The 27969-nt window shown below is 48.7% G+C and overlaps 2 protein-coding genes and 1 pseudogene across 7 annotated transcripts in view; 2 read left to right on the top strand and 1 right to left on the bottom strand.

Annotated features, from left to right (window-relative positions):
• Positions 1-412: 412 nt before the first annotated feature.
• Ap5s1 (adaptor related protein complex 5 subunit sigma 1) lies at positions 413-19278 on the top strand. Of its 3 annotated transcripts, none has more exons than XM_050133103.1 (4): positions 413-695; positions 1353-1563; positions 2800-3089; positions 19000-19278. In XM_050133103.1, the coding sequence occupies exons 2-4, from the start codon at positions 1388-1390 to the stop codon at positions 19038-19040; spliced, it is 507 nt and encodes a 168-aa protein (XP_049989060.1). In that variant the 5' UTR covers positions 413-695; positions 1353-1387; the 3' UTR covers positions 19041-19278. The 3 variants fall into 3 exon arrangements, with proteins under 3 accessions (XP_049989060.1, XP_049989066.1, XP_049989049.1); XM_050133109.1 differs by lacking the exon at positions 19000-19278 and adding an exon at positions 12267-12458; XM_050133092.1 differs by lacking the exon at positions 19000-19278 and having other exon boundaries at positions 2800-4991.
• LOC126495525 (40S ribosomal protein S27-like) lies at positions 8743-12146 on the bottom strand (annotated as a pseudogene).
• A 57-nt stretch (positions 19279-19335) lies between the features above and the next one.
• The window catches only part of Mavs (mitochondrial antiviral signaling protein), a 12763-nt gene continuing 4129 nt past the window's right edge, over positions 19336-27969 (top strand). Inside the window, exons 1-5 of one of the 4 annotated variants that reach the window (XM_050133069.1) lie at positions 19336-19569; positions 23260-23407; positions 24732-24909; positions 25915-26084; positions 26927-27152. In XM_050133069.1, the coding sequence (XP_049989026.1) occupies positions 23291-23407; positions 24732-24909; positions 25915-26084; positions 26927-27152 (691 nt within the window). In that variant the 5' untranslated portion in view covers positions 19336-19569; positions 23260-23290. Of the gene's footprint in view, positions 19570-23148; positions 23408-24731; positions 24910-25914; positions 26085-26926; positions 27153-27969 lie in introns of those variants that run through there. The other 3 variants (XM_050133081.1, XM_050133073.1, XM_050133086.1) reach the window with 3 other exon arrangements.

The following is a 27969-nucleotide window of genomic DNA, read 5'->3' as shown; positions in this document are numbered from 1 at the left end:
TCATCACCTTCTGGTGTGCGTTTCAACTGGCAGGGCTCTGCTCCTGCAATTCGGTCGCACACAAGTAGCTTAGAGGTAGCGGTGCGCAGGCCTCCCTGGAAAGTTTGGCTCTGTCGCAGCAGCCACAGCGCTCCCTGGCGGCCACTCTAGCGGTGGCCAGGCCGCAGCTAGTCAGGGGCTTTCCAGCGCCTCCAGAGAAGCTCGCCCGTCCCCTGAACCCTCCAGGGCGCTCTCGCAGTCGAGGGGATCGGCTAGTCAGAAGCCTGCGCGCCCTCAGGAATTAGGGCCCCACGACCGGACCACAGACCCAGGATTGAGTCCGCACTACAAACCCCAGAGTCCAGCGCGCCGCTGCCCGCGCGAGGCAGTGACGCAATGAGGCCGTCAGGGAAAGAGGGAGCACGGTGGCCGGGGTTGATGACGTACGCTGCTGGCGGCAGAAAGATGACCAGAGGTCAAGGCCTATAAACCTGACTTCCCTTCCTGAAGCGGGTTTGCGAACCTACCTGTCGGATAACTTTCAGTTCTTGATCTGTTTAGTCTTGACCGGGACTAACTACTGTGTCCCCCTCAGCCTTGCGACCCCGGGGTCGCCACTGTCTCACGTTGTCCAGAGCAGCCAGGGACTCCCCATATATCTGTGGCTGACTTGAATTCCTGATCCTCTTGTTTCCAGCTCCCGAGTGGGATTTCAGGTATGTGTCACATGTCTTATTTTTGAAATAGTTTTGGTTAACTAGATAAAGCCCTTTGGATAAAGGTTTGCCACACTCGCTCTGTCCTTTTTCTTCCCGTTGATCAGAGTCAGTTGCAGATACGGCATTTAGAGGTATTTTCATGTGCAGTTTCTACAAAGACACGTTCCTCCATTCAAAACCAAGTGGCATCGATCAAGACTGCCATGTCAGGCAGCCCGGTCTACAGAGCGAGTTCCAGGGCAGGCTACAAAGCTACGCAGAGAAACCCTGTCTCGAAAAACCAAAACAAAACAAACTCTCCCTCCCATCTCATACTCCACACTTAAGTTGTCTTAATGGCGCACACTGTGGAGTCTGGTTGGTTTTGTCCCAGGAGCACTCAGCTGTGGCCTCTGGTCATCAGTTTTTCCTGTACTCTCATGACCTTGATGCTTTTGGAGATTTCCGGATAGTTTTGCAGAAGTGGGTTTAGTGTTGTAGGAGACATCTCCACCCTTGTTCTCAATGCAGACCAGGCATTACATTATTCAGAGGCTAGGCATATCTAAGTAGATAGGTGATCATTGTCCAACCACAACACTCTCTGGGCACACTCCCAGGCCACACCCTCCTCGAGAGGACCTCCTTAGCAGGGGTTTCACTTTCCCCTCGTAGGTCTCTGGCTTCTCTGCAGCATCCACCCTGGAGCCATGGTCCATGCCTTCCTCATCCACACCTTGAGGGCCCCGAATTCGGAAGAAACAGGCCTTTGCCGAGTGCTCTACTCCTGTGTCTTTGGTGCTGAGAAGTCACCCGATGATCCACGGCCATGTGGTGCAGAAAGGGACAGGCTCTTGCGCAAGGAACAGATTTTGGCCGTGGCCAGGTAATGTCACAGCCCCGCCCCAAGCTTCATCAGACACAGAGCTGATTATGAGGGATGCTGGAGTTGGACAGTGAAGGAAGACGAGGAGTCATGATGTTTCCCCTGGTCCCCACCACTGTGTATATGTACTCCTATGAAAAAGAGCTAAAAAAAGAATGCGATTATCATTATGGTGGTTCTGGGAATTTCATGTCTATTACGTAATCCTCATAGTCCTCTGAGGTGGCTGTATCATTATCTTCACTTTCCAGAAGAGTTAGCTGACATACAGAGGCTAAGGAACTTAACCTGCCCGAGGTTGTGCAACGAAACCATGGCTAGAAATGGAGATTAGAGTATAAGCAGGCGGACTCGTGCACACGAAACATGCTTTCTAGTGGAGGTCTTCCTAAGAGCGAGAACGTGATGATTAGCAGAGGCTCAGGGCTGCTGAATGCCGGAGACACAGAGCCGTTTTGGAAAGCATCGAATGAGGGAGGTGGATAGACTGGGACCTTTCTTCCCAGACACACGTGAGTTGGGCAGCTCTTTGCCAACCCCTTATTCTCTACCTGATTCACCTCTTGCAGCACAGACAGAACTAAGCAATGACCTGTTGGAGTTATTTGTTTTGAGACAGAGCCTAATTTTCAGGTTCAGGCTGCCCTCCACTTCTCTGTGTATTCCAGGCTGGAATGAACCGATCCCCCTGCCTCCTCCTCCCAATGCTAGAATTATAGGCATGCACCACCATACCCGGTAAACGCAAGGCTTTAAAGCCAGTCTGTGAAGGGCCTGATCTAGAAGATGATTCAGGAAGCGGTGGGGGCAGCCTTGACAGTCACGTAGGAGGTGCGTAGGACTCGGAGAAGGGTGAATGGTTGAGAGGTCAGCCAGCCACGCTGGACGACTTTGTTATTCCCATCACTTACTTGCCTCTGTTGAAGAGGCTTCTGTGAGGCGAGTGAGACAAGACTTCACCCCTAGTCCTTTTCCCAGCCCAAGGAGCTGTGTTCAGATCCTGCCTTCTCTTGGCCGTTCAGAGTTAAGTGATTCAGGCTGGAGCCTGGATTTCTGTCTCGTCACATTTCCCTGGCTCCGCATCCCTGGATCACTTAAGCTTTCTAAGCCTAAGTTTCTTTACCCAAGATATGAGACATTCCAGCTCCCAGATACATTGGAAGTTGACAGAAGTGTCCGTGGGGGAGGGGGACTGGGATGGCACCTTGGTGACCTGACTCCTCTCTCCTCTTCCAGGCAGGTGGAGTCACTGTGCCGGCTGCAGCAGCATGCATCTGGATGTCCCTCCACAGACCCGCAGCCTCAGTTCTCCGATGAGCCTGTGTCTCTGCATGAGGCCCCCCATGGAGCCTTCTACCTGGGAGCCGGGGACCCTTTCCAGGAGCCACAGACGGTGGTGTGGCTGGGTGTGCTCTCACTAGGCTTTGCCCTGGTGCTGGATACCCATGAGAACTTGCTGCTGGCTGAGAGCACACTCCGGCTGCTGGTCCGCCTCCTTCTTGACCACCTGCGGCTGCTGACACCAGGTAACAACTTCTTGTTGAGGGCTGACCGCATTGAGGGAATCCTCGCCCGCTTCCTGCCACATGGGCAGCTGCTTTTCCTCAATGACCAGTTTGTCCAGGACCTGGAGAAGGAATTCAGTGCTGCTTGGCCCCGCTGACCACCCACCAGAATGAGGCTTCTTGAAAGGACAGAGAGGGAGGGTAAAGATTACATACTTCAAGGAGAAGTTTGGCATCTCCCTCTTGCCCAGGCTGTTCCCTAGTCTGATATGTGACTGCACTCAGGACAAATGATTAGACAAGCTGGCAGGAGGGGGCCTGGAGAGAAGGCAGAGGAAGCTAGCTGTGCCTCTTCCCAGTTCAGTGGAATTGCAGAACATCCTGAACCTGTCGCTGCATGTGACACTCTGCGGTGTTCACCATGCTAGCCCTTGACTTCCAGCCCTCCCAGCTGCCTGTGCTGGAGCCATGTAATGCCTGCCAAGACTTTAGTTCACTTTCTCTATAACCCCAGCACAAAAGGAGTCTCTGAGACTCCCTTCAAGGTGGGGGAGCTGGGATGGTACCCTGGCAAATCCTGGCCCCTGCCTTTGCACATCATCAAGGATATTTGCAACAAGACCTGTTCTGCATCCGGCCCCACCACAGTTCAGAGCAGGGGGATTCTGAGGCTCCATATGTGCTGAGCCTATATCTGCCAGGCAAGCCAAGTGCACAGCAGCTTTTCTTGTCTGCTGGCCAGCAAGTGCCAGGTGTCTGGGCCAGGTGATACCTTACTTTGAATTAAAGATATTGGCTGTCTAACTTTGTTCTCTCTTTTTGTGCACCTGATGGATGCAGTGCCCTCCTGTGCATGAGCATCCGCCTGAGTGATCCCTGACCTCCTTGCCCTACTACTTGTTCAAGCATCCTACGAGGCTTCCTTTTAAGACCTCGGTTCCTCCTCCTCAATTGCTTCTTTGTGCTTTCTTTGGATGATGGTACTTGCTTTTTGCTGTAGTATGTGTCACGGGTAGTTGATTGTGTGGTGGTTGGTCAGTCTCTGAGAAGCAGAGACTGGAGGGCAGTTCTGTCCTTGCACTGTGGGACTGTCCTTGCGCTGTGGGACTGTCCTTGCACTATGGGACTGTCCTTCCGCTGTGGGACTGTCCTTCTGCTGTGGGACTGTCCTTGCGCTGTGAGACTGTCCTTGTACTATGGATCCAGCTCAGGCCGTCAAGCTTCCTGGCAGGCACTTGTATCAGCTGAGCCATCTCTCCAGTACGTGATGTATTTTTTCCAAAGTAAAACGAAGCCCTTTTTTATTTCAGAAATGTTTTCCCAACTTGGGTTGTTAAGTAGCTATTGTGTTTCATTGTTCCATTCAGATAGTCCAGCTGCACAGCAGGTGAATCTCCTGTTGTTAATCTTCCCTTACCCTAATTGTGGCAGATAGCAGAAAACTCAAAAAAAGGAAAGTTACTTTTGGAAGATGGATCATTTGCGTACAATGAGGAAGGAACCATAGAGCAGTTCTGCAAGGAAGCAGTTTAGTTTAACTAAGGAGGGAACCTGCAGGCTACAAAATAAGGTTCAACTGTATCCAGGTCTCTGCCATATTGGCAGTCCAAATCATCCATCCAAGGTGGTTGGCTCTCATGGTATTCAAATGCAGCTTCTTCAGCTCCCTCCTCTCTTTGCAGTGGGGTGCCAGTATCCACTACCACTCCAGCAGCTGGGTGGTGGTGGCATATGCCTTTAATCCCTGCACTCGGGAGGCAGAGGCAGGCAGATCTCTGTGAGTTCAAGTTCAGCCTGGTCTACAAGAACTAGTTTTAGGACAGGCTTCAAAACTACAGAGAAACCCTGTCTCGGGAAAAAAAAAAAAAAAAAAAAAAAGGAAGGAAGGAAGGAAGGAAGGAAGGAAGGAAGGAAGGAAGGAAGGAAGGAAGGAAGAGAGAAGAAAAGAAATAGGCTCTCTTGGAACATTTGAGTCTACAAAACATGGTTTCTCTTATTTCTGATTCTAGTTCTATCGTGTTATCGGTTTCACTTGGCTCTCAGAACATGTTACTCTTCTTTCCACTTTTCTCTCTAAGCATGTAACACGTGCTGTTTCCACTGATGCTCACTCACAAAAACAAGCATGTGCATTTTGGTTATAGCTGACTACTAATGAACATTTAGGAAGACAGAGATATACAGAACAACAGAACAACAAAATCTCACAATTGATGGTTATAGAATCCTTGTATTTTTCAGTTTTCAAACACTATAATGAAATACCTTAGGCTGGGTACATTTATAAAGAAAAGAGGTTTATTTAATCCCAGTTTTGAAGTTAAAGTATGGTACTGGCCTCAGCTTGGCTCTGGTGACAACCTCATGGTGGGTGGCAATTCAGTGCTGGGGACATAGACAGGGAGAGAAGAGAGGTGGCCGTACAGTAAGCTGAGGAGCAGACAGGAGCCAGTCATGACCTCACAGGAAGCTCTGCTGTAGATGACAGCTAGGGGTGCTTTATATCCACACTCTAAATTCTAAGCGCGTATTTGAATGTCATGGGTGGAAAGTGTTCACATACCCATCTACTGGTTTGTTCTGAGCTAACCTGAAGTATTGGTGTCTCAGGATGAATGCAAGACTTTGTAACCTTGGTGTAAGTGAACACCTCCTGTATTCCACACACAGGGAGAAGGAAAAGCAGAACTCAGATCCAAGCCCAACCACTTGAGTGAGACCAGACTGGACTTGGAGTGATTGTTTTTGTTTCCCTTCCTATATAATCAGCCTGCTAAAGGGGAAGACAGACTTGGAGAATGATAATCCTCTGTCTTCTCAGACTGAGCCTCTCAGAATAGAATGCAGTTTAACGATTCACTCTTTTCTTTTTTAAGTTTATTTTATGCATAATTTGTGTGTGTGTGTGTACCATGTCTATGTGTGCAGTTCCCCAGGGGTCAGAAGAGGGCACCTGAACCCCTGGAACTAGAGTTACAGATGGTTGGGAGCTGCCATGTGGTCACTGGGAACCAAACCCAGGTCCTCTGAACGAGCAGAATGTGCTCTTTACTGCTGAGGCATCTTTCCAGCCCCAAGATTCAGTTCTTGCCTCTGTTCACTGGCATCAAAAGTATCCAGCAGCAATGAGCTCTGAATTCAGATAACTGGATTACTTTAACTACCTCTGAAAAGTCTGCCATATACCAGTATCTCACTTATGGCCAAGATCCTAAGTGATCTGAGAGGCAAATTCCAGCACTTTGATTCTCCAGAGTTCCCAACTGTTCTTCCAAGGAGGTTTTAATCATTCCTGGTCTCTACGTGGGGCCACTGCCTCCCAACAACTCTCAGGTGTCACTTTCTTCTTTTAAAGTTCAGGGCTGGGGAGAGGGTTCACTGGGTCCAAACACTAAAGTGCAAACATGACTAGCTTGAGTCCCAGAACCATGTAAAGCCAGGCTCAGTGGCCCACATCTGTAATTCCAGTGCTTCTATAGTCAAAAAGGAGGCAGAGACAGGACAAAGCTGTGGGCTAGCTCTCATGGTGTACACAGTGGCAAACAACAAGGTAGAAGGCAAGGACGGACACCCAAGATTGTCCTCTGATCTTCAGAGTACTTCCTGGCACCCACATGCACACATCGCACACACATACTATCTTAATTTAAAAGTTGTTTTTTGAGGGCTGTGGTCAGGCCTTAAAATCAACCTGTAGTCCCTCAGAAAACTGTGTGAGTACGGGCTTTGGGGGTAGGTTGCTGAGTAGTATGGTTGCATAGCAAGACCTGATCTCAAAGTGATAATGAACACTCGAATATATACACCATGTTGTTTCTTTTATGTAGCTAGATAAATATCCATGGGCTTGGTGGACATAGAGGATGGGCCTCTCTCCTTGTGCCCTAAACACTTTAAGAACTAATATAAAGTCCATCTTGTAGGGGGCTGGAGAGATGGCTCAGTGGTTAAGAGCATTGCCTGCTCTTCCAAAGGTCCTGAGTTCAATTCCCAGCAACCACATGGTGGCTTACAACCATCTGTAATGAGATCTGGTGCCCTCTTCTGGCCTGCAGGCATACACGCAGACAGAATATTGTATACATAATAAATAAATATTTTTTAAAAAAAAAAGTCCATCTTGTAATGTCAGTCTAAGCAGTGGTCCCTCCGTTCATTGCCCACTCTGCCTTGAGAGTGCTTTGGTTTGTTAAATTCTCTTTACTGTGATCATCGATCTATACTGTGCGCTGCATGTCTCTTTCAAATTAATGTAGTAGAGAGTGTAAGAAACCGGACAGAGAGCAGAGTGAAACAAACCTGGTGACAGTTTCTATTTGTAGAGTGTTATCATTTGAGACAAAAAGGGAATCCTTGGGGCTGGGAACTCTGAAATTTCACCATGTGCCAACCTTTTCTCCTTCAGTACTGAATACAGAACAAGGGCTGTTTTATGCTTGCCAGGAGTCCTCCCACTGAGCTATACTCCTAGCTCCATGCAGGGATTTCTCTCTCCAAGGGTCCTGTTCCCAGGAAAGCGAGTTCTTTCTTCCAGTGAGTGCTCCAGATGAGGCTAGAGCTAGAACTGGATGATAGTACACACCTATGGGTTCTGTCCTGAGGGAAAACAGGTGAAAAGGGGGCCAGAACTCCTCTCTCTCAGGAACGGCCACCCGATTTATGGTGGCAAGGTCAAAGCAGTTTCAGCCTGGCCTTGTCAGCTTGAGCCATGAGCATTTGGAGCAGCAAAGATTTCACCTGTGGCTGGAGAGGGATGGCATTTGGGCATTGCTTGGGAATCAACCCTTGCTGGACTGAAAATGACATTAAAAGCCTTTGCAATCCTCCATTTCCTGTGGTCTTGGACGTCTACGTGATAAGAACAAAGCGCTGGGAGGCAGAGCAAACTTGAGCCTCAGAGAGGCTCACCCAGAGCTGACACACACAGAGGTAAGCACAGAAGGGCAGTTTCCTGGGTTCACAAACAGCAAGTTAGCAAAGATAAAGAGACAAAACCCTCACAGTCAGGCATAATTAAAAATAAAGAGTCTGTGCAAAGACCTCCAAGGGCAATGGGGAACACAGTCACAGTACCTGTCCCTGGTCAGCACCCCAGGGTGGCCTCAAACCCCATCTTCCACCTCCCAGTGTGGGGTAACAGGCATACATCAATCACCACATTGTACAAACTGATGATATGACCACTCCATGGTTAAGGAGAACGTTGTTATTGCAGATGAGCTAGAGAACAACCAGAAACATCTAGAAGAGTCCAGATCAGAGAGAGAAAGAAGTAGACTGGACATGGTAGGGCTCTCTGTGAGAGAAAGAATAGCAGGGGACAGAGACTAGAGGAAACTTAGTGAGCCAAGCAGGAGCCATACAGAGAGAACATAGTGAGGATAGCAGGGTTATAAGAAAGAGTAGCCGGGGAGGGAAGCCCTCAGCTAGAGGGACCTTAGGGGAGGGAGGAGGTGAGAGGGCCAAGACACTAGTTAGTGTGGACTTTTTTTTTTTTTTTGTTTTCACAGACAAGAAAACCCAAATGTCAATGGGGTAATTCACACCTTTAATCCTAATTCTTGGGAGGCAGAGGCAAGTGGATTTCTGAGTTCAAGGCCAGCCTGGTCTATACACAAGTTCTAAAACAACAGACCTACAGAGAGAACCTGTTTTTTTTTTTTTTTTTTTAAAAAAAAAAAAAAAAAAAGGAAAGAAAGGAAGCAAAGAAAACCCAAAGACTCAAGGTTTGCCGCTGAGTCTGTGGGGGAGGAGGGATGTGGGTGCTGTAGGCGGTCCTTAGAGATTTCCGTACTTTTCCACCCCATGCTTTATCGCACCAGACAATGTGGCCTGGCATCACCCCTTGAGAGGGTGGAGAGTTTCTGTCCTTAGTGTGTCTGGGCTAGCCTCCTTACTTGCATCGGCCCAGTACAATGTGGCAGAAATGACATTTTGCCAGTTTAGAGTCAAGGTCTCATGGACATTTTGCTTTCTGCTATGAAAAGTGTGTGGTTCAGGCTGATGAAGGGTAAGAAGCTACGTGAAGTGAAAAGAACCATCCCTGGGCTGGTGTGATGGCACGGTGGTAAGGCTGCACAAACCCTAGGACCTACTAGCTTCACTCTCTTTAACCCACGTAAAGATGAAAGGAGAAAACTGACCCAAACTACAGTTTCCTTTGACCTTCTCTCCCCCCTCTCTCTGGTATGTGCACCCCTCCCACAATAATAAATAACTATTGCAAACAAAGAGTCGTCCCAGCTGAGTCCATCAGAGACTGTCAGCTCCTAAGGGAAGAGATGACTGACTGAAAAGAGGACTGATATCGCTATCAGCACAGATGCCCAAGCCCAGCACAAAGGAGATTTACTTGTCCCAGACGGACAGGGGGCAGGGAATAAGAGACCAACATGGGAGATGGAGAATGAGGGAGAAGGGGAAAGGAACAAGAGATGGGGAATATTTGCCCCCAAAGGGACTAAGGACTGCCTCTGGATGGAGGGGAGACAGGTGTGGCCGGTAGGCAAATGGAAGTTTATAAAGGTAGAAGGGGAAGCCCTGTGTTAGGATGAGTTGGTTCATTTTAGTTGGGCATGTTAATTAGGTGAGCCGAAAGGGGGCTTTTGATTGCTGGACTTCAATACTTTGGTAGCTGAACGTTGGTAGGGGGAGGATGTGGCCAAATAAGGGAATAGACCGTGGTGAATAGCTTTGAGAATGTAATCTAATGGTTTTTACAAGGCAGAGGAAATGGGGGAAGGGCAAAGCCCGAGAGCCATGTTTGCCTTGCTTGAGCCTGCTAGAGTCCTTCAGGTGTAAGTGAGCCCAAGCATTGTGTAGTGGTCTCCTCTAAGATAAAACAGTCAGTGTTAGACAGAAGCTTGTTCAGGCTGGAGATGTTGGATCTGGAAAGATGACTCAGAGATTAGGAGCCCTGGCTTTTTTTTTTAAGAGGACCCAGGTTCAATTCCCAGAACCCACATGGCAGTTCACAACCGGCCATAATTCCAGTTCCAGAAGATCCAACACCCGTTTTTGGCCTCTTCAGGCACCAGGCAGGCACATTGCTCATAGACATACATGCAAGCAAGACACTCATTAAAAAAAAAAAAAAAACAATTTAAAAGACACAGGATATACTAAGACGAGATGAAAATGCTCCATCCTGAAGAGACGCTGTCAAGTAAACAACTCAAAGTCTTCAGGAAGTCCCCGAAACTGACCGGACTCACTGGGCTCTTTCCTCCCAAAGCGTATATAAGCAGTAAGGACCATTTATTAACACAGCTGCCCAGAAGAGGTTCAGACCTCATAAACTGCCTCGAAGAGAGTCTCCAGCCTGCCGAGCTGACTGCACACTGCAGTGTGCTCCATTTCCCTAGCTCTCCTGAGCTGTCACTCATGCTGGGAGCACTTTGGTGATGTAGCTGCTTTTGAGTTCTTTCCTGTAAATAACCTCAATAAAACTTACTGGTTTACTACCACCTTGGATCTAAGTGGGATCCTTACTTTGGAGTCTAAAGTCTAGACTGCCGTAGACTCCCTAACTGGGGTGAATAATGGGGCTAAAGTTCGTGTCTCCCCAGGAATGGCATCAGGCAACACCAAGTAAGAGCAGAGCTGCCGCAGGAAGGTCAGCCCCATATCACCAAACAAACCACTGAATGAAGGAAGAGGTGCAACTAACACAGCTGCCCCCCCCCCACCTTCTTCCAGGGAGAAGGGCCGGGTACAAAGAACTATCCCACCTCCAGACGTCTTGGTAGCGGGAGCTGTAAATACGAAGGGAGTCAATTATTAGATGCACGTGAACTATTTGAGGGATAGAGGACGGCTTCCTGCTGTCACGTGACAACAATGACGCTAGGGTCTACATCGGCTCCCAGCGTTCTTGCCTCTTCAGCACCGGAGAGGCTTCTCAGAGCCCTGTGAATGGGGATGGCTGCAGCCGTCTCCGCTTTTGACCACGGTTTTCATGAGGTTTGGGTTGTTTTGTTTTCTTTTAACCATTAACTTTAAAAGGTTTTTTTATATATATATATTCATGTACATTGGTATTTTGCCTCTGTGGAACGGAGTTACAGACAGTTGTGAGCTGCCATGTGGGTGCTGAGAACTGAACCCGGATCCTCTGGGAGAGCAGCCAGAGCTCTTAACCACTGAGCCCTCTCTCCAGCCCCAAGGGGTTTTGTTTTGGTTTAGTTTGGTTTTTGGTTTTTCGAGAGAGGGTTTCTCTGTAGTTTTGGAGCCTGTCCTGGAACTAGCTCTTTTTTTGTTGTTGTTTTTGTTTTGTTTTGTTTTTCGAGACAGGGTTTCTCTGTGGTTTTGGAGCCTGTCCTGGAACTAGCTCTTGTAGACCAGGCTGGCCTCGAAATCACAAAGATCCACCTGCCTCTGCCTCCCGAGTGTTGGGATTAAAGGCGCCACCACCGTCCAGCTCAAGTTGTTTTTTTTTTTTTTTTTTTTTTTTATCCAAAATGTGTTTATTGGGATGGTTCCCACTCATCTCGAATCTGGTGCTTTTCAGTGCTACTTCCTCCTGAAGGAGCATCCTTCTGTCAGTCTTGCTTTCCCGCCTGTAGGCTGACAGAGGACAAGTGGAGCAGCTGACACACAGGACTACCGTCTGTGCATGGCTAAAGACCGTGGTGATTTTATAGCATCCTGGGCACTTCACATCCATAAAGTAGGAATTGGGGCTCTGCACCAGGTGCTTTTTCTTGTGTTTCCTCTTTTCCTCCTCTGGAGAGGGATGAAGGAGATCCTTTGCGAGAGGCATGTTCTCATAGGGAGGTCATCACCGCCGGAAAGGCTGTTACTATTTTTTTTTTTTTTTTTTTTGGTTTTTCGAGACAGGGTTTCTCTGTGGTTTTGGAGGCTGTCCTGGTACTAGCTCTTGTAGACCAGGCTGGTCTCGAACTCACAGAGATCCGCCTGCCTCTGCCTCCCGAGTGCTGGGATTAAAGGCGTGCGCCACCACCGCCCGGCTGTTACTATTACTTTTGAGACAAGGTCATACTATGTAGTTCAGATTCACTTAACCCTGTGCTCTCCCTGCCTCAGCTTTTCCAGTGCGCGCCGGGGGGGGGGGGGGGCGGGGGGAGCTACAGGTGAATCCCACTGCAATAATGTGCGCTTGGGTCCCCTCCAGGGGCAGCGCCCTGACTCTCACAGTTCCACAGTCAACTGAATTTGTGCATTAAACTCCTCGACCAGAGCACCAAGACTGTGACAAGTGTTGGTAAGGAAGTGGACCAGACTGCATCAACTGACTCTCACACTGCACTGCTGCGGGCTGCGATGCCGTCTCTTTGGAGAAGTCTGGAAACTGCTGATAAAGCTAAATATAGCTTAGCCTCTGTCGGTCGGGCAGTTTACTCAAGGGAAATGAGCGTGTAATCCCACAGAAAGACTTCCTTGTGGATGGTCATGGCAGCTCTGCTCCTACCCATCCAAACCCGGAGGAGCCCAAATGTTCCAGTAAGAGCCGAGGAACAGAAGGAATGAGAGCATGAGAGATGGCCCAGTGGGAAGGAGCGAGCCTGTAAAACAGTAAGGACCTGAGTTTGGATCCCAGGACCCTCATAACAAGCTGGGTGTGAGCCTTTGCTTCCTCTTTCTTGAACCAAACCGTCTCTCATCTCCCTGCTCAGTTGAAATGAACCAAAAGGACCGGTGCAACCTCCAGAAGCACGCTTTGCAGGGACCTGCTTCCGCCAGCTAGGCTCCACATCTGAAGTTTCCAGAACTTCCCAAAATAGCACCGTTCATTGACTGGGGTTCACGAGTTCAAAACGTAAGCCTGAGGGGGAAATTTACATTCAAATCCTTAACAGTGATGGAATCAGAAAATGGATTGAATGGCAGAGAGTGGGGGGAGTGAGATGGCGTTAGCACACTGGTAACTTCAGCATGCAGCCGGTGGAAGCAGGACAATCCGAAACTCAAGGTGGGGGCCACAGATGCTAGGCTGGGAAAGGCACTGCTGTCAAGCCTGATGGCCTGAGTTTGATCCCTTGGACCCACATGGTGGAGGGAAAGAACTCTCCCACGTGTCCAAAGGGGAAGACTCCAAGCACTCCTGAAAGGGCTGGCCCCTGATTTGGTCCAAAATGATAGTCTAGGTTCAGCTCAAGCTGGACTATAGAAGGATTTATGGCAGATAGATCAAAATCTACAGCCAGCATTCCTCAGGAACCTGTGAAATGGGTTTCTGGGCCAGTTCCTTTGCCATATACCTGTGGTTACATACCAAAGTCCAAAGCTAACCTCTAGGCTCCCTCAGTCTCTAGCAACAGGCACCTCTTAGGAATATCAACCCCCACACCAGCCTTCTGGTTCTTCTCACCTCTCCCGCGGCTACCCCACTCCCTTCTGGTTCTTCTCACCTCTCCCGCGGCTACCCCACTCCGCTAGCTCCCAGGAGGCTCCAGATTACAGCTACTCCCCTTCCCAGGCTCTGCTTGCTTGTCGTGCCAAGGTCACCCCACACCCACACCCACACCCACACACTATCGTCTTCTCTTGCTTCTCCCTCCTATTTTCTCTGCTCCCAGGAGATAGTCCAGTAAGACTGTCTTTTTCTCTCTGCTCTGGACTCTTCCAGATGCTTCTGGCTTCTCTCTCTTTCATATTTACAATAAAAAAAAAAACCTCCCAAACCATGGAGGAGTGGTCATTTCTGTGGTTTCTTACTGTGTCCTAGCTTACAATCTCCATGGATACACTGAATTCATGAGCAAGCACACACACACACACACACACACACACATGCACACACACATGCACACACACACACAAGGAAAACCTTACAAGAGAAATATTCAAGGTCATCCTTTGTTATATAGCAAGTTTGTAAATATCAATTTTTAAATATCAAAATAGCCTGGGCTGGGGCTGGAGAAATGGCTTCGCGGTTAAGAGCACTGATTGCTCTTCCAGAGGCCCAGGGTTCAATTCCCAGCACCCACATGGCAGCTCACAACTGTCTGAAAATCCAGTTCCAGGGGATCTGACACCTTCACACCAATGCACATAAAGATAAATAAATCATAAAAAAAAATAGCCTGAGCTATGTGAGACCCCCTCTCCCTTTTTTTTTTTTTTGAACATTCCAGGTTTTTTATTTATTATTATTTTTTTTTTTTGAGACAAGGTTTCTTTGGATAGCCTTGGCTGTCCTGGAACTCCATCTATAGACCAGGCTGGCCTTGAACACACAGAGATTCCTCTGCCTCTGCTGGGATCAAAGGTGTTTGCTACTTCCGCCCTGCTCATTCCAGATAGCCTGGAGCTTACAGCTGCAAAGAGAGGCCCTGCCACCAAACAAGGTAGAAGGTGAAGATGACACCTGAGGTTATCCTCTGAGTTCCACACATGTACTGTGGGGTGCATTCGTGACACACACACTCACATACATTAATTGATTGATGTGATTCAATGAAGATAAATTATGTTTCAGCCCTTTCATCATGAAACATCCAGAGTAACTTCTATTTCCTGAGCTGAACACCTGACACCGAGGGAAGGGCTCCAGAGCAAGAGGTAGCAAGGGGACTGAGGGCATGGATGGCCCCATGATAGGAAGCTGGAACCTGGGAGAGGCGTGACCAGAGAAAAGCTCTTTGCATAATATGATCGGCATCTTGGAGTAGAGCTTACCTTCACCCACTTAACCCTGCAGCTAATTGAACAGAATGAAAGAGTAGCCAGGTCTGTGTTAAAGATAATGGAGCTAGCTGGATGATGGGCAGGCAGGGGGTGGGGGTTGGGCTGCAACCATTACCTCCTCTCCACCCCCCCACCCCAGCCACAAGTGATCTTGGGATATAAGAAGTGGAAGGGGGCTGAGGGGGGCTCCACAATGCAGCTTCCGTGAGGTATCAAGCTGGGGTGGCTCTTGTGTTGAGGCAGCTGTTTTGAGGTCACCTTACCTGCGCTCTATAAGTGACGGGTAAGCATTTAGGAAGACGGAAAGGCCACCACCCACCAGAGGGGGAATTTTTTTTAAAGGCTGTCATCTAACATTTTAAAGTTTAAAATCCTCTCATAATCTCTGTACTATAAGATCCAGTTTATTTAGCTTCATTCCTCCACAGCCCATAAGAAAAGATGTTAATTTTTGTTTTATGAGTATAGGTAGATACCTGCATGTATATCTGTACACTACTTGTATGCCTGGTACCCACAGAGGTCAGAAGAGAGTATGGGACCCCCCTGGAACTAGAGTCACCGACGGTTATGATAAACCATGTAGGTGCTGGGAATTGTACTAGAGTCTTCTAGAAGAGCAGTCAGTACTCTTAACCACTGAGCCATTGCTCTAGCCCCCGCCCCATGAACTTTGAATTGATATCAAGTATATAAGTGCTAAAGCAGACTTGCCCATAGGAATAAATGTTCTGAATTGTGATCCAGTTTGTAGTATTTGTAGAAGTTGGTGTTGTCCCTTAAAGGAGAAGGAAACCTGGGCATAAGGAATGTCTCCCCATTTGCCTTTTAACTATAAAAGATCTAGCTGTAGTGGGGTGTTAGAATTTAAGTTACCAAGGGCCATGCTTTTCCACCACAGCTCATACCTGGGCCACACTGTGTTTAAAAAATAATAGTAAATGAACCAAACAATGGTGGCACACGCCTCTAATCCCAACACTCTAGAGGCAGAGACAGGGAGATCTCTGTGAGTTTGAGGCCAGCCTGGTCTACAAGAACGAGTTTCCAGGACAGCCAGGGCTACATGGAAAAACCCTGCCTCGAAAAATCAATAAATAAATAAATAAATAAAGTCATCATTTAAATGAAAACTTTATTTGGTATGAAGTTGTAAAGGCAGGGATAATTTTACTTTTGGTCTAGAAGAGTTCCTGCAGGGCTGAAGGGTGTGGATGCTGCCCTTTTTGATGCCCCCTGTCACTGTCTCTGGGCCTAACCCCTGCTCTCTCGGGAAAGTGGACACAGTCTCCTTGGAGCCCTGACATGGACAACAGTGAATTGTGGCTATGGAATAGGGGATATAACAAGCAATAAGACAGAGTAATGCGAATAACCAGTTCATTTTATCTTACTTTATAATTTTGAAAGAATTTCAGATTTACAGTTTCCAAGTAACACAAGTGCCTCTTGTCCAGCTGCAGGGCATCAGTCAGCACAGAAGAGTAAAACATGATAGAGCTTAGTGCAGATCTCACCTTTGTCCCACTACTGTCCTTTCTCTGTTTCGGGACCCAACCTAGGATGGCACCGCTCTGGTCTCCTTTAGTCTGGAATAGTTCTCTCCGATCTTTCCCTAACTTTCATGACTTTCACATTATCCCCCACCACCCACTTTATTTTTTGAGACAAGGTCTTGCTGTGTAGCCAAATTGACTTCAAACGTCACATGTTCTTGCCTCTACCTCAGCCTCCTAAGTGCTGGGGTCATAGATTGTATCACATGACCTCAACTTTTTTTTTTTTTTTTTTTTTTTGTTTTTCGAGACAGGGTTTCTCTGTGGCTTTGGAGCCTGTCCTGGAACTAGCTCTGTAGACCAGGCTGGTCTCGAACTCACAGAGATCCGCCTGCCTCTGCCTCCAGAGTGCTGGGATTAAAGGCATGCGCCACCACCGCCCAGCGACCTCAACATTTTTTAAGTTATTCTGCATACCAGTGCTTTCCAGTAGAATTTTCTAAGAGAGAAATGTTCTTTATCTATACCCAGATGAAGTTCACATTTGGAATGTGGCCAGAGGGGCTCAGAATGCCAAAGGCATTTTTAAGAGCTGTTGACACGTAATTGGGAACCACGCAGGCCCCGAAGCTGGATTGTTCCAATGCCCTTCAAAGTCCAGAAAGGACAGGGCTAACTATAACCACAATTAGAAGCCAGTTCTCACAGGCCTGATGCTCTTTTTGCAAGAATTAAGTAAAAGCTCTGTATGGTGAATTCTAATTGGTCTTAATAATAAAAACCTGGAACCAGATATGGGATAAATACTGAAAGATCAGAAAAACAAAAGAGCAAGCCACTAGAGAGACTTCTTATCTCTACCAAATTCTCAGACCAAAGGGGCTGAGCTCCTGCCTCCTCTCTCCGCCCAGCCATATTACTTCCTTTCTCCACCTCCCAAGTGCTGGGATCAAAGGTGTGAGCTCTGTTTCTCTTTTAGACTGGTGAAACCCCTGTTAACCGGTGTGACCTTGGACTCCTAATCTTCCTGCTGCCACCTCTCAAATTCTGGGAGTAAAAATGTGTGCCACCACTGCCTATCCTAGTGACCAGCTCTGCCCTCTGATCTTTGGGTAAGCTTTATTTGTTAGCGCACAAACAAGATATCACCATAGAGGTCCTGGTTGTTTGCAGCAAGACTAAATCACCAATACTCACTTTTTAAAAAAAATTGCTTTTTACATTTTCAAATTTATTTTGTAGTCAAGGGGACAGACAGTTGTGAAGATCAGAAGAAAGCTTTCGGGAGTTCTTACACTAGGCTGGTCCCAGGGGTCAAACTTAAGTGTGATTTGTATATGCTGAAAGTTGTGAACTATCTACACAACTACCAACAACTGTGTGGTGGTTTGAATGGAAATGGCCCCCATAGGCTCCCAGGGAGTGGCACTATTAGGAGATGTGGCCTTATTGGAGGAAGTGTGTCACCAGGGGTTACTTTGAGTTTCAGGAGCTCAACCTAGGCCCAGTGCCTCACTCTCCCTGCCTGCTGCCTGAGGATCCAGATGTAGAAAGAGCTCAGCCTTCCTGCAGCACCATGTTTGCCTGCACTCTGCCATCCTTCCCACCGTGAGGCTAATGGACTAAACCTCTGAACTGTGAGCCAGCCCTCAAGAAAACTGCCATGATATTAGTATCTCTTCATAGCAATAGGAACCCTAAATAAGCCAAGCAGTAATAAAATCTCAGAGTTCTAGAATCTTTGTCACATAACTAATTCTGTTTGGCAGCAGTAGTGATTTCCCACGGAATCCCTTGGGCTTCTCTTTCGAATCTGTGCTAGACAGTAAAGTGTAACATTAAGTATGCCATTGATGCAGTTTTCAAATTTTTTCATGTTTTACATTTGTGGGGGGCGATAGATGCCAATGCTTTTGGGAACTGATTCTCCTTCCTTCAGATTCTCAAGCGTGGCAGCAAGTGCCTCTACCTGTTGAGCCATCTCACCAGCCCCGCTGACACATTTTCACGTATGCTCAAGCTGTGCACTCAGCACCCACAGCCGAACTACAGGGCATTTCTATCCTCCAGGCGTGCCGCGGTAACTAACATGACTTCTGTTGAAGGACATTAGTTTTTACTTCTTGTTGAAACGTGTGACTGGAAGCAGAACGCATGCATTATGTTGTCTCTGTTAGCTGAGCACCGTTTAGCCACGCCACCCACTCCACTATGTGAGAGCCTACCCCTGTTATGTGCATTGAGAAGCTGTGACCTCTCACTGCTGTGTACTGGTCACAGTCTGCCCATTCGTTTTACGGATGCACATTTGAATTGGTTTCATAATTTGCTTATTAAGAATAAAGACACTAGAACCTTTTCTAGTGGATGTAATTTTTAAAAAGATTTTAATCTTAGCTTTAATTACCTGGCTAGGTGTGCCGTGAGTACAGGTGCCAGAGGTGTCGGGTCACCCTGGTGCTGGAGTCAAAAGCGGTTGTAAGGTGCCAGACATGGGTTCATAGCTCAAAGTCTTTTGCTGCATCATATTCCCACGGTCCCTACTCGAGTCGCCTGGCTAGGCACTCACGCCCCTGTGACATTTGCGTGACAGCGCACCTTTACAGCGTGCCAGGCACTGGTAACCCTCGCTCCTCCAGCACCTGACTAAAAAGGAGAGTTGCTTTGCTTGAGGAGGTGGGACAGAATCCAAAAGCGCCAGTTTTCTGGGCTTCTGGACTTCCCGTGGAAACTGCTCTAGACCAAGCAAGGAGAGAATAATCTGCTCGTTCATGCCTCTGCAGGGAACCAGAACGGCCCCCAAGCAAGGTCTACGGAGCACTAGCAGCTAGAGCAGCGGCTCACGAACTAGGGGCGCATCCAAAGGCCTCCACGACCGGGCTGGCCCTCCTCGGCTCAGGACCTTCCTGCCCAACCAGCGACCTTACTTCCATCCTGTCCAGACCCTAGCCAATGGCAGTTTCCGATCCCGCCCCTCCCTAGCTCCTCCCCGCGCCTTGGCCAATGGCCGCGCGGCTCGCCCCGCCCCGCCCTCTTGATCTGGGAGGTTTCTGCACGGTCGTACGCGGGTCAACCTGTGGACTAGTCTGGTTTCCCCTCGGTAAGTTCGCAGCCCGGGAGTGGGTTCTCACGGCTCAGTGCTCACCATTGCCCTTCAGGGAGGGGGGCCTTGGCCGGAGCCCGGGGGCCTTGGCCGGAGCCCAGTGCGGCGCGGAATCCGCAGGAGCGCCCCGGGCCTGGGCACGCGGGGTCGGGGAGGCTCCCGACGGGATTATGGGAGAGCGCGTCCCGCCCCACTCGGATTCGGGACCCTGGGAGTTCCTCGAACCGCATCCAGCACCTTTAGTGAGCAGGTAGGTGGTGCAGAGCGTTTGCCCGGGCTGGACAGGAGGAACCTCGGCGTGACCCCTGCCTCTCCCTGGCCCTGATGATACCAACGAGGCCTGGCTGCGCGCAACGACCTGCGGCAGTCGCGCCAGGGAGTAGGCCTGCCAGCCCCGGAGTACGGTCTGATCCCGGGTCTGGACAGTTGTGGGCAGTGACACCTGTTCAAAACAGCTTCCCTGCACTTGGAGACCTGGGCCCCGCCGGGAATCTAGTTTGAGGCCAGGAGACGTGTCCCTCGGGAGTGTCGATATTTCTTTCCGTGAGCCAGTCGGAAACTCCGTGGAAGTCAGGTCGGAAGCTTTGCTGTGTCCAGGATACCCCTGCCATCTCCTTTTCTCTGAGATGGGAAAGACGTTTGAGGAAAAGGATGAAAACAAAGGAAAGAAAAAAAATGTTCTTTGGATACCGTCAAGCTTCCAAAACCTGAAGGGCGTTCGGCTTTGATCTCTGAGCTCAGGTGAATGTCAGTGAGGGTTGCATTAGTGCCAGCCGCGTCTGAGAAATTTATGTTTCAGAGATCCTAAATGCCGCATCTTCTCACCCTGTAGACGCGTCCCCAGGCAGTGACCTTGACATAAAGATGAACTTTGTGACTCTCCTGCGGGGCCTCTCTGCTCTGTTAGTCCACAGCAAAAAGTCTGGGTTCAAATCCCACAGGGTCAGTATAGTATCACTTCCTTCTTGCTTGTGATTGTGTCAGAGGACTAGTTGAAAGAACCGTAGGCTGCTCCTGGTAACAGCGAACCTTCAAGAGAGAACAAATGTGAGGCTCCTCTGCTTTTGGTGGGGCTACATGCCCCCATCTGTGCCTTCAGGCTGGTGGCTGGACTGCAGAAAATTGCTAGTTTGAGTCCCTGGTCATATCTTTCTAGGTGATCTGGGAAAGGAGGGGCCGAGGTTTCACCAGCCTGTCTGCCCCAGAACTCTCTTTTCATCTCCCGGAGGCTCAACAGACCCTAATCTTACCTCCCTGATCTCCTAACCTTCCATCTGTGGCTCTCCAAAGGAATGTAGCATTTGGTAGTTAGCAGTGCCCGTGATACCCTGATACCCGTGAGCCATGGGGTCACTAGGCAGAACTGGTATTTCCTCTCACGTGTGGCCGGGGCCTGCACCTGGGAGCAGCTACGCTGTCTCCCAGAGGCCCCATACTCAATAAAGAGCACCTGGCTCCCTCTTCTCCCCCTTCCTTCTTCTCTTTTGAACAATATTCTTGGAATCCAGCAACAAGTTGACCTTGTCACACAATGGAGCTCTGAAGTGCTGCTGTCTTTCTGTGACTTCCCCCTGACTTCCCTAGTGTAGGCGGTGGCACCTCCCCTGCCCCAGCTTCTAAGAAACAAAGTTTCGTTCTTTTCCCCCACCTCCCGTGTACACAAAGCACCAGGAACTTAGCTGCCTAGCCCCACTTCTGTGATTGCCATCCTGGCCACACCCATCATCACTCCCCCCCCCCCACCTTGGTCTCTTGACTTGTCATTCTCCTTCCATCCTGGGCTTTCCAAAGGCTTTAGAACTTCCAGAGAGTTCTGTCATTCAAGTCGAGCTTCCACTTTCCCGTGATTCCTTCTTTCACAAGTAAAAAAGCCCTTCCCACAATACCTTACCTGCTAGCCTTCTCTTTGACCTTGACTTCCTCCCCTCTTAGCACTCCAAACCTCTTCACTCACCCTCTTTCTCTTCAGACACTCCAAGTGCTTAGAATCTGGGGTGTTTGAGGAGAAACCCACATCTTTTTTTTTATTGATATTTATTGAGCTCTACATTTTTCTCTGCTCCCCTCCCTGTCTCTCCCCTCTCCCCTTCAATTCTCCCTCAAGGTCCCCATGCTCCCAATTTACTCAGGAGATCTTGTCTTTTTCTAATTTCTACTTCCCATGTAGATTAGATCTATGTAAGTCTCTTTTAGTGTCTGCATTGTTGTCTAAGTTCTCTAGGATTGTGATTTTTAGGCTGGCTTCTTTGCTTTATGTTTAAAAACCACCTATGAGTGAGTACATGTGATAATTGTCGTTCTGTGTCTGAGTCACCTTACTCAAAATAATGTTTTCTAGCTCCATCCATTTTCCCGCAAAATTCAAGCTGTCGTTATTTTTTCTGCTGTGTAGTACTCCATTGTGTAAATGTACTACATTTTCCTTATCTAAGGTTGAGGGGCATTTAGGTTGTTTCCAGGTTCTGGCTATGACAAACAAAGCTGCTATGAACATAGTTGAGCATATGTCCTTGTGGCACAATTGAGCATCCTTTGGATATATACCCAAAAGTGGTATTACTGGATCTTGAGGAAGGTTGTTTCCTAATTTTCTGAGAAATCGCCACACAAAGGGGTTGTACCAGCTTGCATTCCCACCAGTAATGCAGAAGTGTTCCCTTTTCCCCACAACCTCTCCAGCATAAGTTGTCATCAGTGAAGAAACACACATCTTAAACGTTTGCATCTGCTTTGCCTTCTGCTCAGAATTCTTTTCACAGTGAAGGACCGCACAGTTTAGATGCTACCACACTCAGAGGGCCTTCCTTGAGCACTCAGTTCAAGCAGGGCATTTCCTCCTGGACTTCTGTCCATTGTCTCATTTCACTTCCTTCGTAATCAGAATACTTTCTGGACTTGTCGTCTGGGGATGTGCTAACTGACCTGTGACCGCTTCCACTCCATAGCACATAGGTTGGATGCATGTGGAGGGCACATAGACCTTGTCTTTCTTAGCCCTGATGGGGAGGATGCTGCATAAGTAATGCTTGCTTGCATTTAAGGCACTTTAGATGTTTACACTTAGGGCCCGGCAGTGGTGGCAGGAGCAGAGGCAGGAGGATCTCTGTGAGTTCGAATCCAGTCTAGTCTACAAGAGCTAGTTCCAGGACAGGCACCAAAGCTACAGAAAAACCCTATCTCGGGGAATAAAAAAGGTTTACATTTAGGGTCAGTGAAATGGCTCAGCCGGTAAAAGTGCTTGCTGTGTTAGCATGAATCAACTCAGAAACTGTCCTCTGATTTTCGTGTGTGTGCTTGTGACTATGTGCACACATTCACACACCCACCATACACGTACACATACACATTCACCATTGTAAGTGAATAAGAATTTAAAAGTGGCTCATTTAAAAAATATAAGCTTAAGGGGACTAGAGAGAAGGCTCAGTGGTTAAGAACACTGGCTGCTCTTCCAGAGGTCTGGATTTGAGTCCCAGCAGCCAGATTGCATTTCACGACCATTTGTAACTCAGTTCCAGAGGATGGGATGCCATCTGCTGGCCTCTGAAGGCATGTGGTGCATAGACGTACATGCAGGCAAAACACCCATGCACATAAAATATAAATCTTAGGACTGGAGAGGTGGCTTAGCACTTAGGCGAGTGCACTGCTATTCAGAGGACTAGAGTTGAGATCCCGACACCTGTCTGGCAGCTTACAACTGCCGGTCACTCTAGCTCCAGGGGTTCCAATGCCCTCTTCTGGCCTCCCCTTATGCACATATCCATACTCATACCCACACATACACATAATTTTTTAAAATTAATAAAGGAAATCTTAAAAAAAATAGCAAAGATTCTAAAGCTGAGAAAAATTGCCTTCCTCCGACCCTCTGCCAACTTGTTGCCCTGTGTGATCTTTCTTCCAGTCTATCTCTCTCAGTCCATTCCATCCTTCCCAGGGCCGGAGTCTACTCCAGAAGCTGAGCAGCCATGACATTTGCTGAAGAGAAGACCTATAAGTATATCCGGGACAACCACAGCAAGTTTTGCTGTGTTGACGTTTTGGAGATCCTGCCTTACCTGTCCTGCCTCACACCCAGTGACCAGGTGAGCTAGGGAACCCGCAGCTGGCCAGTGCTCTGAGCACAGGGCTGTCCCATCCAAGTTCAGCCTCTCCCAGCCCTTCTCCTAGACCAAGGCCTCTGAGGCTGCTGCCTGCCCTGCTTTTCTGACTTTCAGATCAAGTGGCTTTCCTAACGGTGGCTTTCCTAACATTGTTGATTTCCTTTTGTTTTTATGTTGCACTCAAGAACTTGACCCCAGATCGGCAGGTTTCCAGGCTCTGGCTCCCTAATTTTTCAGAACCTTCTCTTTGCCTGTCCTTGGATCTTGGTCCTACTTGGTTCTGATTCGCTCTCTCCTAGGATCTTATCTTGGGATAGAGTCTGGAGTGTCAGTTCTGAGGACTCCACCACCACGACTTACTGTGGGCTCCTGCTCTCACCAGCCAGGGAAGTGGTTTATATTTGGACTCTTCTCAGATGGTATAGGCTCCTGTGCTCCCAGCAGCTGCCTGTGTGCTGTAGTGGTCTCCAGAGTGCTGTTATTTTCTGTGCAGTCTCCTGTGCAGACAGTGTTACAGTGCAGGGCTGGGCACTCCGGAGACTCTACTGGCCTCACCCTGCCATCTAGTGTGTAGTAAATATTTCTTGTGGTTTGTCACTTGTTTCTCTCTTCTTCATTTCCTCCTAGTCCTCTACCAAGTTTTCTTCCTCCTCCTCTCCCTTCCTGTCTTCTTTCCTCCTTCCTTTCTCTTTCTTCAAACAAGGTCTTCCTACATGGCCCAGTCTGGTGTCAAACCTGTAATCCTCCTACTTCAGCCTCCCCAGTGTTGAGACTAACAAGCTGATTGATCGTTTTCAAGTGGGAATCCCCGTGAATAGTTAAAAAAAAAAAAAAAAAAAAAACTACAGCTGCTGTTGTATTTCTACTCTTGCCTGCCTGGCTTCCCATTCTTGGTCCCCTCCCTCTTCTTCTCTGCCCTCTTTCATCCCATTGTTGCTGGGTCCCTTTTCCTTCTCAGCTTACTCACTCTTCCCTTTGCTTGAGGAGCTGCCTGATTCAAGCTTTGCCCCCTTTGCTGCTTTGCTTCTGCTAAGTCTCTGCCTCTTCGTCCGTAAAGTAGGGATGATCAGTGCCTGCAAACCTAAACATGGCCATCGCCTTTTCCTGGCAGCTGCCTTGATAGTTGATTGTGCTTCCTCATTCCATATGTGGGCTGCCACCCTGACCTTGTCCTGACTCACACCCAGTTTCAGGTAGCTGCCTTCCTCTTGTGGCTTTCTTAGCATCCCCTTTGCAGTAGCTCTCGTCTGAGTGGAGAAAAGGCTAGGCCACCTGGCCTGAGCAGGGCAGCTGTGCTGTCTTCCAGGATCAACTGCGGGCGTCCTACAAGCAACTAGGGAACCGGGACACACTCTGGGACCTCTTCCATAAGCTCCAGCGTCGGGTTGGCTGGGTAGAGGTCTTCATCCGGGCCCTGAGACTTTGTGAGCTGCCTGGGCTGGCTGAGCAAGTGACTCGAGTGTATCAGAGCTACCTGCCTCCTGGTGAGCATCCTGCCCTTGCCTCCTTCCTGGGCCCCGTCTCCCTCTTCCTTCACCTTGTACCTCCTGCCTTTCTGTCCATTGTTCTCCATCATAGGATATACCTGGGTTTAATCCAGCTGAGCCACTCACTAGCTGTGTCCCTTTGGCCATATCCCTTAATTTCTTAGTCAGTCACAGTGGGGCTGATGGCCACATTCCTCATGTGTGGCTGCAGTGGATAGACACCCCAGGGTGATGCCTTGAGTGTTAGCTGGGGTTTCATGCCTCCCCTATGCCCAGCCCAAAGCACCTGCTGTCAGTTTTGTAGCTCTGATGTTTGCCTCCCTACTTGGTCCTCATTTTCTCTCCTGTCTCCTTTCTCTACAGTGGAGAGTGCAGAGTCTACACCCAATCGCTCACCCCACTCTTCATTTCTCTTTCCCTCCCCAAGGTTTCTCTGAGAACATCCTGGTTTCTAAGCCCAGCACCCAGCTGTGCAGTTGTTCCTTAATTCCTCTTAATGTCCCTGCCAAGTCATGTGGCGGGGTGGGGGTGGGCTGGGGGAGGCGGTGTTGTAGTTGTCCCCAAAGAGAAGATCCAGAAAGAAAAGTCAAGCCAGTCTTGAACACACGTTTGCTTTTCTTTCCCTTTTCCTCCCTTCTTTCCAAGTTGGTGTCTTCATCTGTGGAAGTCAACAGTGCTCTCTCAAATAGAGATGACTGTGGTGGGGTCCTAGATGGGCTGTGGCAAGGGTCAGTTGAGGATGACAGCTGTGAGGGAAAGCCTTGGGACAGAGAGGAGTGACCACCGGCAGTGTGGCTGGGCTCGTGCCCCCCATCTCTCTTGCCACCTTTCCTGTCTTCTCCAGCTGCTCTCCCCCACCCCTCCTCAGTGATGCTTTCACCCCACATCAGGTCAGTTTTCGGAGTTATTTAAGGGAGACGAGACGCCCCAGAGCTTCCAGGTCTGGTAATAACCAGGACACTTGTGATTCTTTCTGGACATCACTATGTCTTTGTCCTTTAGGGACTTCACTCCGCTCCCTAGCGCCACTGGAGTCACCAGCAATTCCTGCCACAGCTGCAGGACCTTCTGCCTATGCTCCAGGCCACAGCATTCCTGACAATGGCTACCAAGAGAAATCAGGCTACCCCAGGCCTGTCCAGGACACCCAGCCACCAAGGTCCCCAGGAGAGGTAGGTTCTCACAGTCCACTTCAAGCTTGCTGCTTTTTGTTTGTTTGTTTTTTGTTTTTCGAGACAGGGTTTCTCTGTAGCTTTTGATCCTGTCCTGGAACTCGCTCTTGCAGCATCCTGGCCTTAAACTCACAGAGATCTGCCTGCCTCTGCCTCCCTAGCCAGGCCTGTTTTTGTTTATTTAAAGATTTTATTTATATATTATGTATGCAGCGTTTTGCAGGCCAGAAGTGGGTACCAGATCTTATTATAGATAGATGTGGTGCTGGGAATTGAACTCAGGACCTCTGGAAGAGCAACCAGTGCTCTTAACTACTGACCCATCTCTCCAGTTCCCCAGTTTTTGTTTTTCTAAAGCATTTGAGGTCATCCTGGGAAGCTGGATGTAGCTCTCAATTGGTGGAGTTCTTGCCTAGTATACACACAACCCTGAGTTCATTTTCAGCACCATTTAAACTGGGCATGATGACACACAACTATAAACCTAATGCAGAGGAGAGAAGCAGGTAGACCAGAAGTTATCTTTAGCTACATAGTAAGTTCAAGGCTAGGGTGAGATACAAAAGACCCTATCTGAAAGAAACAAACAAAAACAGTAACAGCAACAACAAAACCAAGTAGGCACTAGGAACTCAAGACATATTAGGCAAGTATATTATCGATTAGTTACCCCATGGTATGTACAGGTTACCTATGACCAGAAGCAAGGCAGGGGTTCCCAGGGTCCTGGGAACAGGAGCTGAGGCCTACAGGAGATACCCCATAAATATCTTCTGTTCTTTATAAATATTTGTCAGTTCTTGGGAGAAACAATTTCTTTATTATCATTTCCTCTGTTGCAGAACTCAGAGCAATTCCCGCAGGCCAGCTTCGGGGCTGGTGACTCTCTGATGGCCTCACCTAACCTACAAGCTCTTAGTCCTCAGCTCTCCAGAGAGCATCATGGTCAAGAACCAGAACGGGGTGGCACGTCCACAGCAAGTATGCATAGAAAGTGGTATCCTCAGACCTCCCAAGGGAAGGGTAGGGTTACAGTTACCACTTGGCCTTCCTCGGACAGGACGCAGGGTAGGAATAAAGATGCACGTCACAGAGCGTGCATGTGTACGTGTGTGCATGCATGAGTAGAGTAGCAGCAGCTTCAAACACAGTCATTTATTAGCACATGGCTCAGCTGGGTAGGTCTTCCGGTCTTGTTGACTTCCTCCCGTGCATTCCCTGACATACACATATGCTCTGCTGCTGTCCGTTGACTGGTGCCTCTCTCATCCTCTAGCATGCACACCTATCCCATGCCGTCAGGGCAAGACTCTGGATAAAAGAGAGGCAGGGCTGTGAGGCATAGGCTCAAAAGTGGCCTCATTACTCCTGCTGTGTTTTGGGTCAAAAAAGTAATAAGGTCAGCCCAGATTCCGAGAACGGATAAACTGGCACAGTTGCACTGGGGACTGTGATTGCTGTGTAGGTGTGTTGCTGCACATTGCTACGCATGAGAGAGAGAGTTAGGGCCATTTCTGCACTCAGGCAAAAGGGCTGAAGATGGGAGGATAGCATAGGACTAGCTGATGAGGGAGCTCTGAAACCCTGCTATGCACAAGGAGAGCTCTAGTTCCCAGCTGTGGTGGCTACAATCAAAATGGCTCCTGCAAGCTCATATATCTAAGTACCTAGTCCCTAGCTGGTGGAACCATGTAGAAAGAACTAGGAAGAGGTGGGCTTAGAAGTTTGTTTGGTTTTTTTTGTTTGGTTGGTTTTTTTGTTTTGTTTTGTTTTTCGAGACAGGGTTTTCTGTGGCTTTGGAGCCTGTCCTGGAACTAGCTCTTGTAGACCAGGCTGGCCTCGAACTCACAGAAATCAACCTGCTTCTGTCCCCCCGCACACCCCC

The sequence above is a fragment of the Alexandromys fortis genome, unplaced genomic scaffold (genome assembly GCF_014885135.2).
Source record: "Alexandromys fortis isolate MF-2015 unplaced genomic scaffold, M_Fortis_MF-2015_v1.1 scaffold_6, whole genome shotgun sequence".
NCBI lineage: Eukaryota > Metazoa > Chordata > Mammalia > Rodentia > Cricetidae > Alexandromys > Alexandromys fortis.
This window is presented reverse-complemented; position numbering and strand designations above follow the sequence as displayed.